At 33.3% G+C, this 19,023-nt stretch overlaps 1 protein-coding gene across 1 annotated transcript in view; it reads right to left on the reverse strand.

The window, feature by feature from the left end:
• Positions 1-19,023, reverse strand: part of CEP350 (centrosomal protein 350) — a 158,236-nt gene that overhangs the window by 37,402 nt on the left and 101,811 nt on the right. The window contains exons 26-28 of the mRNA XM_058539963.1: positions 18,599-18,745; positions 15,702-15,859; positions 7,802-8,001 (exon numbers count right to left, since the gene is read on the reverse strand). Coding sequence (XP_058395946.1) covers positions 7,802-8,001; positions 15,702-15,859; positions 18,599-18,745 — 505 coding nt within the window. The remainder of the gene's footprint in view (positions 1-7,801; positions 8,002-15,701; positions 15,860-18,598; positions 18,746-19,023) is intronic.

Genomic DNA, 19,023 nt, shown 5'->3' on the forward strand with positions numbered 1-19,023 from the left:
CTTTGTCTCTACAGGTATAATGCCCCACAAGGATTAGGTTATATCGCACTTTGGGTCAGTACTGCTAACATTCGATACATTCAATTCTAAAAATATTACTTAAGATCCTGGGCCTGAAATCTGTAAAATAAGTTTATTTAACATAAGAAATACCTATACCCCAAAGAATGTTTCACTTTAATATGCAAGGATGACCTGACATTTAAAAGCATTTCAGTTAAAAATTTAAAAAGGTATATTTTTATATTGTGTATGTGTAGTATAATCAGATGGTTGAATGGACAAAGGAATTCTAAAAATCCTCAAGGATATTCACTTATTCCAAGATAGAATGTAGGTAAAATCTTAAAAGGTTTAGAAAATGATTTCATTTTAGGTAGTGTGGAATAGAAGAATCCTCTACATTTCTGCTTTATACCCTCCAACATCGATGTTTTATTTTTGTTCAATAACGGTAACATATACTCATTTTAAAAGTTCAAACATTATCAAAATTGTATGAAGAAAAAAATGAAAGTTGCCTGTACTACCACCTCCTGAGAGATAACCACCGGAGCTTCTCCAATCTGATGTCTTTGTGGAAGACTTCAGTTTTTTGCCTTTTCCCTTATTTTTTAAATTACAAAAGCAATACAAGAATGTAATAAAAAAACAAAAAACTTCAAATAGTACAGAGGGGGGAAAGTGATTACTTCACACACTCATCCCCAACCACTTTCACCTGCCCAATTTCCATACCTCAAAGATAAACCAATGGCAGTCAAGTATGGTTGGTGTGTGTGTCTTTCTAGACCTTTTCCTATACTCTTTTTTTTAAAATTTACTTTTTTTTAATTGTAGTAAAATACACATAAAATTTACCATCTTAACTACTTTTAAGTGTACAGTTCAGTTGCATTAAATACACTCACTGTTGTGCAATCGTCACCACCATCCATCTCCAGAACTTTTCCATCTTCCCAAATTGAAACCCTGTACTCAATAAATAATAACTCTCCATTCTCTCCTCTCCCCAGCTCCTAGCAACTAACTTGCTACTGTCTCTATGAATTTGACTATTCAAGGTGCCTCATGTAAGTGGAATCATACAGTATTTGTCCTTTTGAGACTAGCTTATTTCACCTAGCATAATGTCTTCAAAATTCATCCATGTTATAGTATGTGTCAGAATTCTCTTCCTTTTTAAAGCTGAATAATATTCCGTTGTATGTATGTACCACGTTTTGTCTATCCATTCATCTGTTGATAGACACTTGAGTTGCTTTCATCTTTTGGCTATTGTGAATAATGCTGCTATAAACATGGGTGTACAGATATCTCTTTGAGAATCTGCTTTCAATTCTTTCAGTATATACCCAGAAGTGGAACTGCTGGGTCATATGGTAATTCTATTTTTAAATTTTTGAGGAACCACCATACTATTTCCATAGCAGCTACAACTATTTTACATTCCCACCAGCACTGCACAAGGGTTCCAATTTCTCTAAATCCTCACCAACATTTTTTATCTTCTGTTTTTCTGATAACAGCCATCCTAATAGATGTGAGGTGGTATCTCATTGTGTCCTTAACTTTTGAAAACAGTTATATGTCAATAAGAGTCTAGCAACATTCACACACTTTTAAAGAAATATGGACAATACTGGCCAACCTCCAACATTCCTTTTTAAATATATCCTATATAATGTAACATAAAACCAATGGAAAAAACACCAAAACTTTGTAAAATGTATAATCTGCATGCATTGTCCAATATGGTAGCCATTAGCTACATGTGGCTATTTAAATATCAATTAAAATTAAATCCAGTTCCTCAGATCTCCTAGCCAAATTTCAAGTGCCACATCCAGCTAGTGGTTACCACATTGGACAGCACAGATACAAAACCTTTCCATCACGAAATATCTATTGGATAAATGTAGACAGACTCTAACAAACTTAATAAGTGAAAAATTAAACTTAAAATCCAGATCGAGGGCCGGCCCCGTGGCTTAGCGGTTAAGTGCGCGCGCTCCGCTGCTGGCGGCCCGGGGTTCGGATCCCAGACGTGCACCGACACACCGCTTCTCCGGCCATGCTGAGGCCGCGTCCCATATACAGCAACTAGAAGGATGTGCAGCTATGACGTACAACTATCTACTGGGGCTTTGGGGGGAAAAAAAAATCCAGATGGATTTTGATACTGGGAGCAGTAGTAGTTACACAGTAAGTAGACTCTTCAAACGGAAAGTAGACTTTCCAGTGTGTGGTTAACTTATTTACTATCGTATACCTACTGTATTCTGTTGCACAACTACAAGCACATAGTAAATACTGAATTGCTTCTTAATCTATAACCTAATCCTATCTACCATGAAAGAATTTAAGAGTCGTCATAGCTATATTTTACATTTCAAATCCAGAAACAAAAGTAGCATTTTTTTTTTGTTTTGGTGGGAGAAGATGGAAGTCATTGCATCTGCAGACTTTAAAAAATCAATCTTTGGAAAAAGTCTAAGAGTTCTTTCCTAACAATATTTTTTACAATGCTTTATGAAAGAAAGGTACATAGCTTGAACTCTTGGACACCTGTCATGTTTCCTGGAGCTCAAGCACATTTTTAATCCCTCACTGCTATTTGATAAATTTCCTGCCACAGGAGTTCCTTGTCACCCAAGATAGAAACCAGAAAATGAAATTCCCAGCCTCCCTTGGTGCTAGGACTTAGGCATTGGAACTAGGTGTCTCCAATCTGATGTCCCTGTAGAAGACTTCATTTTGGAAGTGAGTAACCTGAGGAAGAAGGCTCCACATGGACTCTACTTTAGGTGGCTTTTGGTAGTGACAGTGGATTTTTCAGTGGTTGCAAGGCTGAACCTCTGGCACAGAAGTGGCATTAGTGGGGAAATAATAACAACAGCAGTTTTCTTTAGGGCTCTGCTGAGTAGCAGATGGAGCAGTTTTCTCATCAGGTCAGTTCTGTGGTGTGATTTTGGCACTGCTCCTGGAAGCTTAGTGTGGAGCTTACCCTCCAGCCATCTCAAAAATTTTATGAACCACTGAATATCCTTTAGAAAATTACTTTTCTGCTTGGTCTGAGGCAGCTCTGGCTGTTGCAACAATGTGCCTGAATAGGTACACTGTCATTTATTTCATTATAATGTATTTTTTTTCTTGATGCCACTTTACCTTATTAAGTAGTTAAACTATTCATAACCTATATTTGATGAGATTAAACTTGCATTAAAACTGCCCTTGTTTTACCACAGTTACCCAATAATATTTTCCATGATTAAGTAGGTCAACAGTTCCTGATAAATTGAACAGCTATTCCTCATTTGCCTTCTAGCCATAGTCAGAAGTGTTTTCTATGTCTATTCCAGTCCATGACGAAACCTGAGAAATTGATTCTCTTTTCCAGGTCCTCTTAAATTTCCTTCCAAGATGGAGAAGTCTGTAGCAGAATCTGAGGCTACAGAAGGAGGATGAGGAAGCTGACACAGAAGTAAGCCTCTGCTGAATAAACTAAAAAAAATTGTTGAGAAAAAAAGGAAGACTACAGATGAACTGCATTTATTGCATCACTGGTTTTCTTTATGTATTATTTGGTATGTACAGCTAAATAATATATCACTTAGTTTTGCATGCTTTTGAATTGTCTATAAAGGGACTCAAACTACTTGTAGTCTTCTGTGATTTGTTTTGCAATTCTTGTATGTTGATTTGTATAGCTGTAATTTTTTCATTTTCACCAAGCATGATATAATACGTGACTATACCATAATTTGTTTATCCATTCTCTTATTGATGGACAGGTGGATAGTTTCCTTTTTTCTTTGCAATTTCAAATACTGCTGCTATGAACAATGTCATATATATTTCCCAGTACACAGATATATATCTATATAGGTATTTATAGATATATTTATATCAATCTACATATTCTCTCTCTCTCTCTCTATCCATCCATCTGTCCACCTATCTATGTAAAAGTTCTCTACAGAAGTAGGTTTCAGACTTTTTAACTTTAACAATAATATTTATCCTTACTATATGTGACATAATGATATTTTGTATTTTATTTCAACTTTAAACAATGCTGACTGCAATCCACTAAATGGATTTCATACATCTCTAATGGGACAACACACAACTTGAAAAACATTGCTCTAAGACAGCAGTTCTCAAATATTTTGGCCTCAGAACCACTTTACATTATGAAAAATTATTGAAGACCCCCCCAAAAGCTTTAGTTTATGTGGTTATAGATATGATTATAGCTATCAATATTTACCACACTAGAAATCAAAATGGAAAAAAATTAATATTAATTTATTTAAAAATAACAGTAATAAACCTACTACATGTTAACATAAATAACATTTTCTAAAATTTAAAATAATTACATTTTTCCAAAAAAATGTTTAGTTGAAAGGAGAGCAAGTGTTTCACATTAAATAAAATCTTTAATGTCTGGCTTAACAGAAGATAGTGGGATTCACCTATCTCCTTCTGTATTCAATTTGTGGCTATATGTTGTTTTAGTTGAAGCATACGCAGAAAATCTGGCCTCACACAGATGATACGTAATTAGAAAAGGGAAGACTATTCTAATAGTCTTTACAGATAATTGTGGATGTTCTTTTTTGATGCTACCCCAAAACCCGACAATTGGTAGTTTCCTAAATGTTAGCTGTAATGTAGAATCTGAAACCATATCAATTAACTTTTCATGATCTGTTACCTTAAAATCCATTGGTCTATCTTGTACTTTGAATGGATCTTTTATGCATGCGTGATTTTCTAAATCAACATTGATCATTTGGAAAATAGTGGTTCACTGAGTTATGAAGATCTTCTAAATGTTGACACATTTCATCACACAATATGAAAAGATGACTTTGATTAATAGCATCACCAATCACCACATCAGAAAAGTCTTTTAAGTACTGGAAAGCTTGTCAAGCTCATGGTGGGGGAAACAGCATTTCTAAAACTTCTAATTTTCGCTTGAAAACTTAAAATTTTATCACAGGCAATAAATACTGTCAGTTGTTTTTCCTGAAGAGTCAGACTTGCTTCATTTATTCTGAGAAAGTGTTTGCCAAATACCCAAGTCTGAATAACCATAGTTTGTTAGTTGCTCATTTAAGTAAAAATGGTACTCCATGAAAAAAATGGCTACTTCAGCCTACGACTCAAACAACTGGACTAAGTGCTTTTCTTCAAGACCACCATCAAGCTTCAGCATATGCAAGTGCTTTATGCATACGTCCTATTTTGTCACACAGAATATTAAAAAGATATCCTCATTTTTATTATTTTATTCACTATTTTTAATGTCTCTCCTTTCAACCTGTTTTTCAAACTAGGTTTACAATGAACATTTATACCAGCAGTTCTTTGTTCCACCTACATATCAACATACCCAACAATGCTGGGTATTGTAAATGGGTTGAATGGTGGCTCCCAAAAAGATATGTCCATGTCTTAAACCCCAGAATCTGTGAAGGTAATCTTATTTGGCAAAAAGGTCTTTGCAGATGAAATTAAGTTAAAGATCTCATGATGAGATCATCCTGGATTAGCTGGGTAGCCCTAAATCCAATGACAAGTTTCCTTATGAGACAAAAAAGAAGACAGACATGGCAGAGAAGACTATGTGAGACTGGAGTTATGCAGACACAAAGAATGCCTACAGCCACCAGAAGGTGGAAGAATGAATGAAAGAATTGTCCCCTGGAACCTTCAGAGGGAACACAGTCCTGCCAACACCTTGATTTTGTACTTCTGGCCTCCAGAAATGAGAGAATAAAAATGTTTCTTTAAGCCACCAAATTTGTGATAATTTGTTACAGCAGCCCTAAAAAATAAATACAGGTATGCACTGGTATTTCTTTACAATTTTTATGCCCTGATTACTAATGAAGTTGAACATCTTTTCATATGTTTATTGACCATTTGGAGGTCTTCATTTGTGAAGTGTCTGTTCTTTCACCTATTTTTTTAATGTGGTTTTCATTTTATTATTGATTCATAGGAGGTGCTTACATATTCTTGATACTATTCCTTTGTCAGTCATGTGTTGCAAATATCTTATTTTGTTGTTTTACTTTATGTGTATTAATGAACAGCAATTCTTAATTTATTGAAGACAAATTTATCAATCTTTCTTTTAGTGATTTTTGCTTGTATAACATGTTAAAGAAATCTTTCCCCCTACTTGATGTCATATATTCTCTTATAGTCTTCTAAAAGTTTTAATTTTCACATTTAAGCATTTCTTTCCCCCTTGAGATGGCTCTTTTTATATTGTCATGTAAGGATCCAACTTCATTGTAAGGATCCAACTTCATTTTTTCCTCCCACAAAAATTTATTAGAAAGTCCCTCCTTTCTTTGCTAGTCTGCAAAGTTACCTGTGTTGGAAGCCAACTTTCCATATATGTGTGGGTCTTTTTCTGGCCTGTTGCATGGTCTATTTGTCTATCTCTGTGCAAATATCATATTGTTTTAATCATTATACTCTCAGAAGTCTTGATATGTGATAAAGTAAGTCCTGCATTTTGTTGGTTCTTCTTTAGGCATGTCTTTGCTTTTTTGGTCCTTTGCTCTTTCATATAAATTTTAAAATGAACTTATCAGACCCTATGAAGAAATCTTGCTGGGTTTCTGATTTAAATTGTTTAAACCTACAGATAAGTTCAGATAAGTTAAATCTATCTGTGAATATGGAAAATCTTTCTATTTTGGTCTTCTCTCATGTGTCCTAATAAAATTCTAAATTTTTCTCCATAAAGATCTTGTATACTTTTTGTTAAATTTATTCCTAGGTACTTCATATTTTTTATTTCTATTATAAATGGTATCTCTTTTAAAAATTAGACTTTTCTAACCAATTTCTGCTGGTCTGTAAACATGCAATTGAGTTTTGTTAATGGATTTTATATCCAGCAACCCTGCTAAACTCACTTATTAATTCTAATAACTGACATGTAAATGCTGGATTTTCTACCTCTATAGCCTTATCATCTGTAATAATAAGAGTTTTGCTTCGTCCTTTCACTCCTTAGAAGAAAATGAGCATCTTTGACTAATTTCCAAATTCAAAAGGAAAGCTTTCTATGTTTTATCACTAAGTATGATGCCTGTTATAGGTCTGTTTTTTTGTTTTTGTTAATAGATATCCTATATCGAATAAAGAAAGTTCCTTTCTACTGCTACTTTGATCTGAGATTTATTTGTTTTATTACAAATGCTTTTTGGATTTTATCAAGTGCCTTTTCTGAATCCATTGAGATATGTAATTTTTCTCCTTTAATCTGTTTAAGTAATTCACCACATTATCAATTTTTTAATATGTGTTAACCCGCCCCCCCGCCACCCCGGGTCATGAAATAACCCGTTTCCATTTCATGGGATTTACCCACTTCTTCTAAGTTTTCAAGTATATTAGCATAAAGTTATTCACACTATTCACTTATCTTTCCAATTTCTCTAGCATTTGTAGTTACATCACCTTCTTCACCCTTAATCATTCCCGTTATTTTTTGCTGAGGAAGATTCGCCCTGAGCTAACATCTGTTGCCAACCTTCTTTTTTTTTCGTATGTGAGCCGCCACAACAGCACGGCCACTGACAGATGAGTGGTGTAGGTCTGCACACAGAAACTGAACCCCGGGCCGCTGAAGCAGAGCACGCTGAACTTAACCACTAGGCCACTGGGGCTGGCCCTATCATTCTCATTTTTTAAAATAATGAAGTACATCTTTCAGTTATGTTAGGCTTTAGTTTGTAGTCTGAACAGAGTTAGTATTTATTACCTTTCTGTTCTGTTCTCTGGTCCTCCAGTTCTTTCTTAGGAGTTTTAGGTTTTATTAATTCTTTGTCCCAAGCAGCCAAAGCTTGTTTCTCCATTTGACGAATTTCTGCTTCCTCTGCATCTAAACGTCGCTTCCACTCTAGTAGCTCCTCTGCGTGTTGTCGCCGTTGCATTAGTTTTTGCTCTCGCTTTGTCAGAAACCTACGGTCACACCACGAAGAACAGTGAGAGGACAAATCTATAGGCAGAAATCACTTTGAAAGCTCTATCACTCATTGCCTTATGAACAAGCTGTGTAAAAACAGGACATTCATACTACTCCTCTGAGAAAAGTCTGAGATAATAGAAGCTTTGATGAGTCAACTTATTCAGAAAATGAGAGAATTTATGTTTTGCTTCTAATTGTAAGATTAGCAAAAGAAAAATAGTGGTAAATTCAGAAAAAAAAATCTTCAGAATATCTTGAAAACCACAACTGATAATACTTAACTTATATATTCATTTTTCATAGGTGATTCTTTTTCATAACAGAAGATATAAGGAATTTATTGTGAAGGCTCAGACCAGAAAACACACAAAATCAAAACAATAAAGATGAAAACAACAACAAAAAACAAACCCCAAAGCCCCCAAACAAACAAGCAAAGAAAAAAAAACATGTTCATGTCCCTTCCTGACTTGTATTTTCAAATTCAGTCTGGCTTTGCTTCAGGTATAGTGAGTTTGGTTCCCATTACCTAAGAGATGCAAAGTCAGGTGATAATCTGTTTTTCCTGGAGAGAACACTGAGCACCACAGTCAGATGCCTTATGCACATAAACATAACTCTTTATTTACTTGAGTAAAAGGATGCATCAAATGCCTCAAATTTCTCAATTTAACCTGATCTCTGAAATTAAATAGCCCAATATATCTTAGCTTCAAAGGGTTAGGAGAAATTACTAATTTAGGAAAATTTATTTGAGCAATTAAAAAGCTACTATTAAATTCTCCTCAAATGTAGGTGCCACAGCTAAATAAAAGGTGGGCTGTTCATATTACTGGTGTTAGATCTGCAGTAGTAGCTAGTCGACAAAAACGCATTCACGCATCCAACAGACACTTAATAAAAAGCACAAGAACTGTCACTCCACTTCTTGAACAATCAGCAGGTCAAATTAATGTGGAAACAAAAAGGTAAAATCTCTGGGACATTTGACGAGAGGCTTCCAGGCTGTTAGAAAAAAAAAGCAAACAAAACAAACAAAAAGAACAGAGCATGCTCTATCAAAGAGTGCACTGAAAAAGGTGCAAAGTTACCTGACCAACTGGTTGTAGATATACAGCTGGAATTTGGGATGAAGGTTGGGAAAACAGACACTGAGAGAGGCCCAGTGATGAGACGTAAAGACAGAGAAGAAGTAGTGAACAGGAGAGCAGTGTCTACAAAATAAGGAGGAAGATTTTAAAACCAAGAGATCAAGAGGCAGAAAGAATGAGAAGGGGGAAGCACAAGAGCAGAGTGAAGAACTTTTAATACGCTTCCTGAATAACATTATAAGCTCCATAATTAAAGCAAGTGTTACACTGTGTGTGACACAGAAAACATGTACTTTTATAGATCTTACCAATGATTTCTGAATAAACATGTCTTTCTTCTCAGATGTTGCTTAACCATCATCTATACTTTCAGGTAAATTTACTTCTTTGTGAATAAACTAATGAGAAGTACGGTGTGGAGCTATACAGGTTTTTCCATAAACTTGAACAGAGTACAACAATTATGGCTGTGAACCTAGTATATCAGCAATTCTATATACATACGTAATCCTGAGCAACTGATTTTTATATCTGTACCTTGTCATATATTTTAAGCTTGAAATTAAATCAAAAAGCACTACATTTGCCTTATTTAACCTTACCATCATGACCTAGTTTGAAAATAATAATTTAGAAAATCAATTTATAGTAAAAATACCTTGTTCACCTCTACAACATAAAATTTACTGCTAACAGGACCTACTGGAGGTATCTTGCTTTATATTTAACAAAGGCTCACTTAAATAATAATATTGAAATACAATACTCATTCTATAAAATATCAGGATGCATAATTAGGAATAAACTAAGCTAGTCCCAAAAAATACTGCCAGTAATAAAAAAAAAAAAAAAAAAAGTGATGCTGTGGACAGTTCAATCATAAGGTTAAAGATGAAAATTACATATGTTAAAAACCCCACTAGTTTCTCTTCTTTTTAAATAGTAAATAGATCATTATGTATATGAAAGGATAAATAAGTCTAGTTGGAAAAGTTAACTCTCTTTGACAGAGCATGCTTCTGTTCACATGCACACAACAGTAACTTGTAGATCAAGGCAACATTTATTGCCTTGGAAGGGCAAGGAATAATATCAGTATGGCACAGAAGTGAGAAAATCTAGGTATAAATCCAGCCACTCATTTGCATTTTAAAAAGAATGTAGAATCTTGCCTACACGTATAGCTTTAGATAACAGACTATTTCGATGTCTGTTTCCCCACATACAACTCAATATTTCACCTTCCCTTCATTTACTCATCCACATACACACACACATACACACTCATATCTGGATTGCCTTGATTTTCTACACTGAAGTTCAAGTAAAAACAATTTTGCCAAATTTCAGTAAGACACTGCAATCTTCCTTGCCATTCTTTATGAATGTATAATAAACTTATTTTGATGCTAATTATCAAAATATTATGCAAAAACAAATGTACTTGGCAAAAGATCCAAAAATCTATTCATAGCATTCAAATATCACCCACCCTCTTAAGTGTATAACTGCTAAATGCATGCATGACCTAGTACAAAAAGTAGAATATTGGAACATGTAAAATAAACTGTAAAAAAATACAATTTAAATTTTTTTGTCCAGCCCAATACAGAGAGTAATTTTCTCTATTAGAACAAGTACTGATCATTTATTTTTCATTTATAAAGATTATTAAGCATATTCAAAAGCTCTAGGTTAGAAATGAACATCAAAAGAAATGGCTAATAGAAAAGAAAATAGTTTAAGAAATAGGGTAAAAGTTTAACTTATAGCTAGAACTTCTTCCCAGAAACATATATTCCTTATTTAATATACATACATTCTAGAAATAGAGTGTCCTTTACAAGTTGAATAAAATAAAGTTGAGATAAAAGAAGCAGCACTTCACACAAGAGTTAACAATCCTTCAACACTGCTGCATGAGTAAGAAATAAAATTTGTGAACGATGGAGAAATAAATGTCTACTAATACACTTTATGGTTGGTGTCAAGACATTCCTCAACAAGACCTCTGATGGTAACAGAACACCGGACTAGGATTAGATATATAAAAGACTTAATTTAGTATGGAAATCATTATGTTCCTATAATGTTTAATCTTAAGAAATTCATGAGTAATTAATTCACTTTTAAAGTCACACTTTCACACTCTAAATTTGAGCTGTGCAGCTGTTCAACTCCAGTAATCAGCCATTGAGCACTTTCCAAGTTTCAACAAATACTATTTAGAAGGGTGAGTTTCTACTGAGATAAGTTTAAGTCATCACTGTAGATTTTTTAAAAAACCTATGAGGTTGAAAGCAGATATGCTAACTTAATACAACTTTAACTTTAGCTGGCTAAAGTCCAGAAAGCAGGGTTCTATTTCTAGTTCTGCCATTATGCAACGTGTGTGACCTGGGACAAATTACTTAATCTCTGTGGGCCTCAATTTCCTCCTGTAAAACCAAAGGAGTATACCAGATGACCTTCCTAAGAGCTCTTCTAGTTCCAACATTTTATAATTCTTTCTCTATGCAAGTACCTCCTCACACTTTTTAATACCTCAACACACTGCAAGACCATGTGACATAAATGAGAACCTTTTTTTTCACTGAGCTAATTGTAGACTGTGTTCCAACAGATTATAAAACCACACTATAATTTGAAAGAGCAAAATTATGATCTAAATTTTAAATGAAACTTCCAGTTCTAAAATCATTTGATTCTGAAAGATATTAAACAAAATAAAGAAAAACTTAATACCTTAAATCATGTTAAAATTCTTTCTGGATCTAAATTCTTTAATTCTACATTGTTATAAGTAAAAATGAAACACAGTGCTTTAAATCTTAAAATAGATTAATTCTTTCAAGTCCTTAAGCATTTTTAATGATATTCAAAAAGGAAGATAAATGAGGATATGGATGGTATTGACCTAAAAGAAAATGCAGTCTAGTATTTTTTCCTACAGTAAAATCTATTCTATTACTTAAAATTGTCTAAAAATTTTCATATACTTAAATAAATAAAACAGCACAGGTACAATATTCCTAAACTAGAAAGAAAATAAAAACACATTATCAGATTACCAGGATTTATTCAGCTGCTACACTTAGTCTAGAACCCTAGGAAAATTCTATTTCTAATTTAAGGCAATGATATTTAACACATTACTTAAAATTCTAATTAAAATGTCTTCTTAAATTGAATATCAAAAGCCTTCCCTTGCAAATCCTTAGCTTTTTAAACTCAGCAGATTAATGGTGAAGATTTCAATATTGATCAGACACCATAAATATTTTTAGACAGAGCTATGTCATACAATATTTATCTGTTTAACTTTTTGAACATTTAAAACCAAATTAAGTTAATTTGTTCCTTTAACAGTTTCTAAGCTGAGAATACTTAAAATATTTGAAAGGAATGTTTCAGAAGTTTTGTGACTATAGTCTTCATTTTTCTATGCTACCTTGGTCTGCAATGGTCAAACCAAAAAACAACTATATTGTGGGGTTTTTTTTTTTCACTTCTTCTAGGTTATAAAGAACTTTCTAACTCAAAAACACTGAACACTCACCCACGAAAATTTCCTTGATATACTCTTTTCAGTAAAAATTTCTTCCTCTTCTGAATTTTCTTAGCAATTGATTTATATACACTTCTCTAAAGGAACCTGACACTTGTTCTTTCTTCCACCTAGACTATAAGCTTTTTGAGGGCAGGGTTTACGTTGGATTCATCTTCATATCCCTCAGAACCTAGCACATTTACAAATTTCCCAATAAATAATTGCCAAGAGAATAAGTATATAAGTAATCAATAATATGGAAGAACAAGCTGCTATTAACAAATTAAAAAAAAAAAGCACTGTTTCCTATTTTAACACTTAAAGATGAAGGTAAGACCATTCTTTCAGTGTTTCATTTGCTCAGAAAACAATTTTCCTGAAATGGAACTGGCAAAATAACAGGAAAAGTCGATTGCATGGTGTTTTTTTCATGAATATCTATTTCACAATTATAGGCAATCAAGTTAATATTGTAAATAACACCCCTCACAGTAATAAAAAAAACTCAGATTTTGTTTACCATTATTACCAAAAGACTGAGGGCTATTCAGTCTGTGGTTTTTGCAAACATATTTTCATTATTATTAATCTTTTTCATAGTTTAAACTTCTTTTGCTTTTCACTATAGTAGAAATGGAAATTATTTATAAAATGTCAACTCAATAAAGAGGTCAAGAAAAGCCACAGATTAAAAATGTAAATTTTAACAAAGGCATTATTGTCTCCATAAAACATTAAAGAAGGAAATCTTTCATTGTAGCCAAGAATAGTTTGATCACTTCAGAAAAATATTTGTCATAGAACCAGAGCTCAGAAGGTTAACAATAAGCAGTAATATATAATGAAAAAGTTCCCCCAAAAGTTAGCTAAACTTAATGAGAAGGATGACTACTTTTTGACAGGTGTTTTATATCAATAAAATAGGAATCTCCTGGAAGACTGCCTTTGCAAATCTACAGAACAAATAATAGTGCAAAGGCTCAAATGATTTTGTTAGTAGGTGTCTACTGTAGCAAATGATTACAAAATTAACTACTTATTTATTGAGCTGACATTCCAACATTGTTGAAGGAGATTTAATTCTAAAGCTTTGGTGATCTGAATGGTATTTAAAAACTAGTTTTCACATTACTTTGTTCTGGAGATCAAAAACTATTGCATAACAATAATTTTCCTTTTTAATGCACGGCTAGTTTTGGAAAATACTCCAGTTCATCCTCAAATTTCAGCACCATCATCCTAATATTAAAGCTAATTTCTTTGCCACCACTGTCCTTACTCCATCCCTATCCACAAACACAACTGCATTGCTTCAAACAACAAATCAAGAAGTCACTGAATGCTTCAAGATCTCTGTTTGTACAGTTTGTATAGTTCTCTTTGACAAACTTCTCAAAAATTTACTACAGTAGTTGACAAAGGAAGGTAGAACAGTAATACAAAAATTGAGAAAAAAATTAAAACTTAGAACAAAGTCAAATTCAACCTTGAATTTGTTATTTAGGATTTTTAAAGCTTTAACCAAATCTGAAATAAACACCACATAAACTGACTAACCTCACCGATTAGGATTTGCAGTTTCTTCTACAGATATGATGAAAATTATTAGAATATTATTCACGGAGACCAGCAATGAAGATCTTACTGACATAGACAAGCAAAGGATCAATGAAGAAATTATCCCTGAAGCTGTCTTTCGTCCAATATCTACCATTCTAAGACATTTGGATGCAGATATAAAATGTCAAATCAGTTAACAAAATTTATGAGAGAGATTATTCTGAATGCAAAGATCCCTGGAGCAATAGGGCATGCCTATACCGCTATTGGAAAATTTTATCAGGAAACAAAGAAAGCATCTTTAGTCTAAATTTCAATAAATTTTTATTTGAAAAAGACTGAGTCTATCTTATGGAAATCATCCAAAAGGAATATTCACACATTTGTAAACACTTGGTTTCATCCTCTTTTATTTAAAAAATTTGTATTTATTTTTAAAAATATTTTTGTAATCAATTTAGGTATTTTTAAGCTATGAAATATCACTTTTAAGGTAATGAAATACAATTTCAGTTAAGCAATGAAGGGCCAATATAGAACATTGTACCTACAGTAAAAAAGGTTTGACTTACAACTGCTTCACTGTTCAGAAACTAATTAAATCAAGGTTGATGTCTCACATAAATACAGAGCGTTATTAAATTTGGTGATGTGTGGTACAATGCCAAAGGATATCAAGATACAACTTCAGTTCAATCTGTGGTTCAAATTGCTAACTTAAAATAAATTAGCAGTCAATAAAAATTTTTAATGGGTCCCTCTTCCATATTTAAAGAAGGTAGAGGTTATAAAGTCAGGGATAGGGTCCACGAGCAGCTAACTTACAAGTGTATTTAATTAAATGTATACCTAAAAGAGTAAACTCTCACATAAATGTCATTTTATATGGTCAAAGCTGACATACAACTCAGCTACATCTAAGTAGGAGTAGCTTTCTTTAAAAGAGCCTTTAAAAATTACTTAGAAATGTTTTAGACGAATGGTAGACTGCTAAATCATTCAACATCCCAGGAGAATTTCAGTCTTTCTGGTTTCAACTGAGCAATCCACACTTACTCACAGGTTAAAATTTCACTCTTCTATCTGAATAAGCCTGAAAGCTGTCAGAGCCACAGGATGAGATCTCAGGATATACCATTCATTGCTCCCCCAAGTCAGTAGAAATGTCCTCAGATTTCAGAGAAGGTAAAAATTTCACACTTACTCATAACTTTTAATAAGAGAAAGAAGAAAACATTATCATGGGTATATGTGCAAATACTACTTTGTTTTTAGAACAAGAAACCCCGCTGTATTAAAAACAAAAAAATTTGTTTTATAAATAAGATCTATAGTTAAATGACTTCTAAGTTGATCTAATAATTCTGCTAAAATGCTACTGAATCCATAAAATATTATGTTGTATCAATCTAATCTAATGAAGTACATTAAAAATATTATTTGTTGTTACTACTTTCAATGTAAACAGGAGATATTTATAAATATGAATTACTTTTCATCCATGCGGCTTCTCATTTTCTTCAGTTTCTGCATAATGCTGCTAGTTTCACTGCTGGAGATTGAAATGGGGGAAGGACTGCGGGTCTCCAAGTCAGTTGGACCAGGACTGGTTGCCTTATTATCCTTTGTACCACCATCACTATGAGAGTCCTGCAAACAAAAGGGGGTACAGTGTCATAATTTTATTGGAATTTAAGATCTCAAAGTGATTTTAAACACTGTCATTTCAAAATTAAGTTTATCCTCAAAACAGTATTTGTGAAACAGCTGAAATTAAGCTATTACTTAAAGGACAAAATTATATCACACATTTAAAAATGACTAAAATACAAATTTTATGTTATATGTATTTTACATAAATTTATATACAATCACAAAGTGTAATAATTTTTTTAAATGTAAAAAAAAATCCAAAAAATTTCTTCTACTATAAATCTAGTATCTCAATGTCCTAATTTTTTAAAATTGAACCACTCAAAAGGAATACAAAATTAGACACTATAGCTATATAAATCATACGTACAAACACAAAGAATAAAGGGAACACCTAACCTATTTTAATCATACTGAAGGATGGATCTTTTTCCTTTAAATATTTCCTAAGGAAAACAATATTTTCACAAATTAAAAGTGTACAATGAAAACATCTGGGAACTATTGGTTTAATCACTATATTATTTCTGATGAGCAAAAAGTAAAACTTTAATTGCTTAGTAAGTCTTTCCCACAAATAGTAATTTATTCTCATAACTTTTCAGGGACAATCATGACTGTTTTTATTTTGTGAACAATACAAACAAAGCAGAGTATTTCTCATTCCCTTTTCCCTTCCTGAATGATTCAGTCTTCAAGTCATTAGATGGAACAGAACAATGTAGGCGTCCATGCAGGGGTGGAGGGAGACAAGGTAGCCAAGAGTGGGGTGTCCCAACCTGAGTGGGATGAAGAAGGCATCTAATGCAGGAGGGTGGCCTGTGTGGGGAGACAGAGCCCAAGTGGGGCAAGAGGATGTCCATATGGGAGTGTTCCTACACGGCAAGTTATAAGCCCAAAGAGAGTGAGGTGGCATTCCTACAGAGAAGAGAATCCAAAGAGGGTAAGGAGGGTATAAAGAAGGGGCAAGGAGATGGGGAATAGCCTGACTTGGGAAGTCAGAGCCCAAGTGGGGTGAAAAGGGCATTCACATGAAGAAAGGGGTGGCTGTGGTTATGGGAGATGGGTTACATAGGAGGAATGATCATATCATTAACTATATTAAGGGAAAGGGTAATCAGTTATCTGTCAGAGAAGAAAGTTCTCTGACAGAGAACGGAAGGATCAGTATGAACTCCTGATTTATCAGCATGAACTCAATACAGACACACTATATGTATTATACATACACAAATAAGTATACATGTAAAATGTATGTATTTATCTACATTTATATATATTTATATATTCGTTAAATTTGTTGCTTAGGAGGCACAAAACCTGAATAGCAATGAGCATGCCTAGCACCAGGTCTTGGTTTCTAAATAACTTTCCTCCTTGGAGAAACGGCTGATTCCAAGGCTGGGGCAGGTTTAACTACACGATGACCCTGAAACATCTTGTTCCAGAAAACATAGACGTGCTCAAAGACTGATAGGGACATGTCAAAAGGACACAGAAACCTGCTTGAAGAGGCTCCCAATGGCCCAATTTGGGACAAAGTGAGCATCAAAACAAATAATGATAGTAACAGATTGTAATGCTGAGTAAAATAGGAATCCATGAGTCAATCCTGATATAAATAAAAGAATAAATTTAAGTTTGATGAAGAACAGGAATTTATGCAGTTTCAAAATACCTCCGTGCAAAGTACTTATTAATTACAAAGGGAAAGAAAGTAACTTTACAGTGAAATCTGGTAGATACCACCTTAATCAAGTTAACATCATCAGTAATGGGATAAATCAAAATCAGGGGCCACCTGATCGAATACAATGAGAAGAACATCACATCATTTCTGTGATATTGCTGCCAAAGATGCACAACCTGAATCTAATTATGAGGAAACATTAGACAAACCCAAGTTGAGGAACATTCTACAAAATAACTGGCATGTAATTTTCCAAAGTGTTAAGGTCATAAGAGTCAAGGAACTTTTCTAGACTGAAAGAGACTAATGAGATATGAAAACTAAATGCAATATGTGACTCTGAACTTACCTTTTGATATAAAGAACATTATTATGAAAATTGGAGAAACTTGGAGTCTGCAGATTAAATGGTAGTAATGTATCAATGTTAATTTCTTGGGAACATACTCTCAACTAAGGAAAACATAGTTCTTTGTGTTTGAAATTTTCTATAAATTTGAGATTGTTTCAAAATTTAAAGTGTATTTTAAAAATCAAAGCAGAGAATATCAGAGATGTACTTAACTATACTGCTATATAGTCTGGGTTTCCCAACACTACAGTGATACTTTACAGTATCTTAGAACAGGTCCAAATTTGGTTTTTGTCTGACTATCTCCTTTGAATCTTATATCATTATATTAATATTGGATAGCTGCAATAAGTAACATATAAAGAGCAAAAATAGTCTCTCCCATTAATTCTGAAGAATATATTTGGATTGATAAGCAAGAGCAAGGCTCTCTGTCTCAACTGAGTTTATAAATGGAAAATATTTTTAAACTAATTTATGAACCATGTGTCCCTTTCAAAACTTGAGTATTCTATGAGAATAAAAATAAAAACACTCACTATACATAAAGGCACATACATAGAACTTTATCCTAGTTCATTATTGTATCACAGTGTTAGAATGAACATACCCATCATATTAGAAGATGAGGCAGGGTTAGGTATTAGCAAGAAACAGGAGGCAGAATATAAAGTAATAACTTCATGCAATTTACCAATTTATTCTCCCCTGCAGACTTTAACTTCTCCTGTAGTTTAATGGTGGTCTGTCGGATCCTTTCTATCTCCTCCTGCTGTTTAAGAATCAGTTGTCTTTCCTTCCGAGCCGCCTTATTGGCTTCCTGAAGACGTTTAATTTCTGCCTAAGGTTTAAAGAGTTAGGAGAGGGACTGAGAATTGGAGGAGACGAGTCCAAAGCAATATTTTAAAAAGAAAATCCAATCATCACATATAGAAAAAATAAATATAGTATTTCAAGATAAAAGTAATAACATTTAAAAGTTTTAAAGTAGTGAAGGAGGAAAAAGTCACATAACTCTATCACTCTAAAATAATTTAACATGATCCCTTAATTTAAATAATTGTAATTATAACAGACTGATAATTTCATATCTTTTTTAAATTTAATATACCCTTCACA

Source organism: Diceros bicornis, chromosome 4 (assembly GCF_020826845.1).
Source record: "Diceros bicornis minor isolate mBicDic1 chromosome 4, mDicBic1.mat.cur, whole genome shotgun sequence".
Lineage (NCBI taxonomy): Eukaryota > Metazoa > Chordata > Mammalia > Perissodactyla > Rhinocerotidae > Diceros > Diceros bicornis.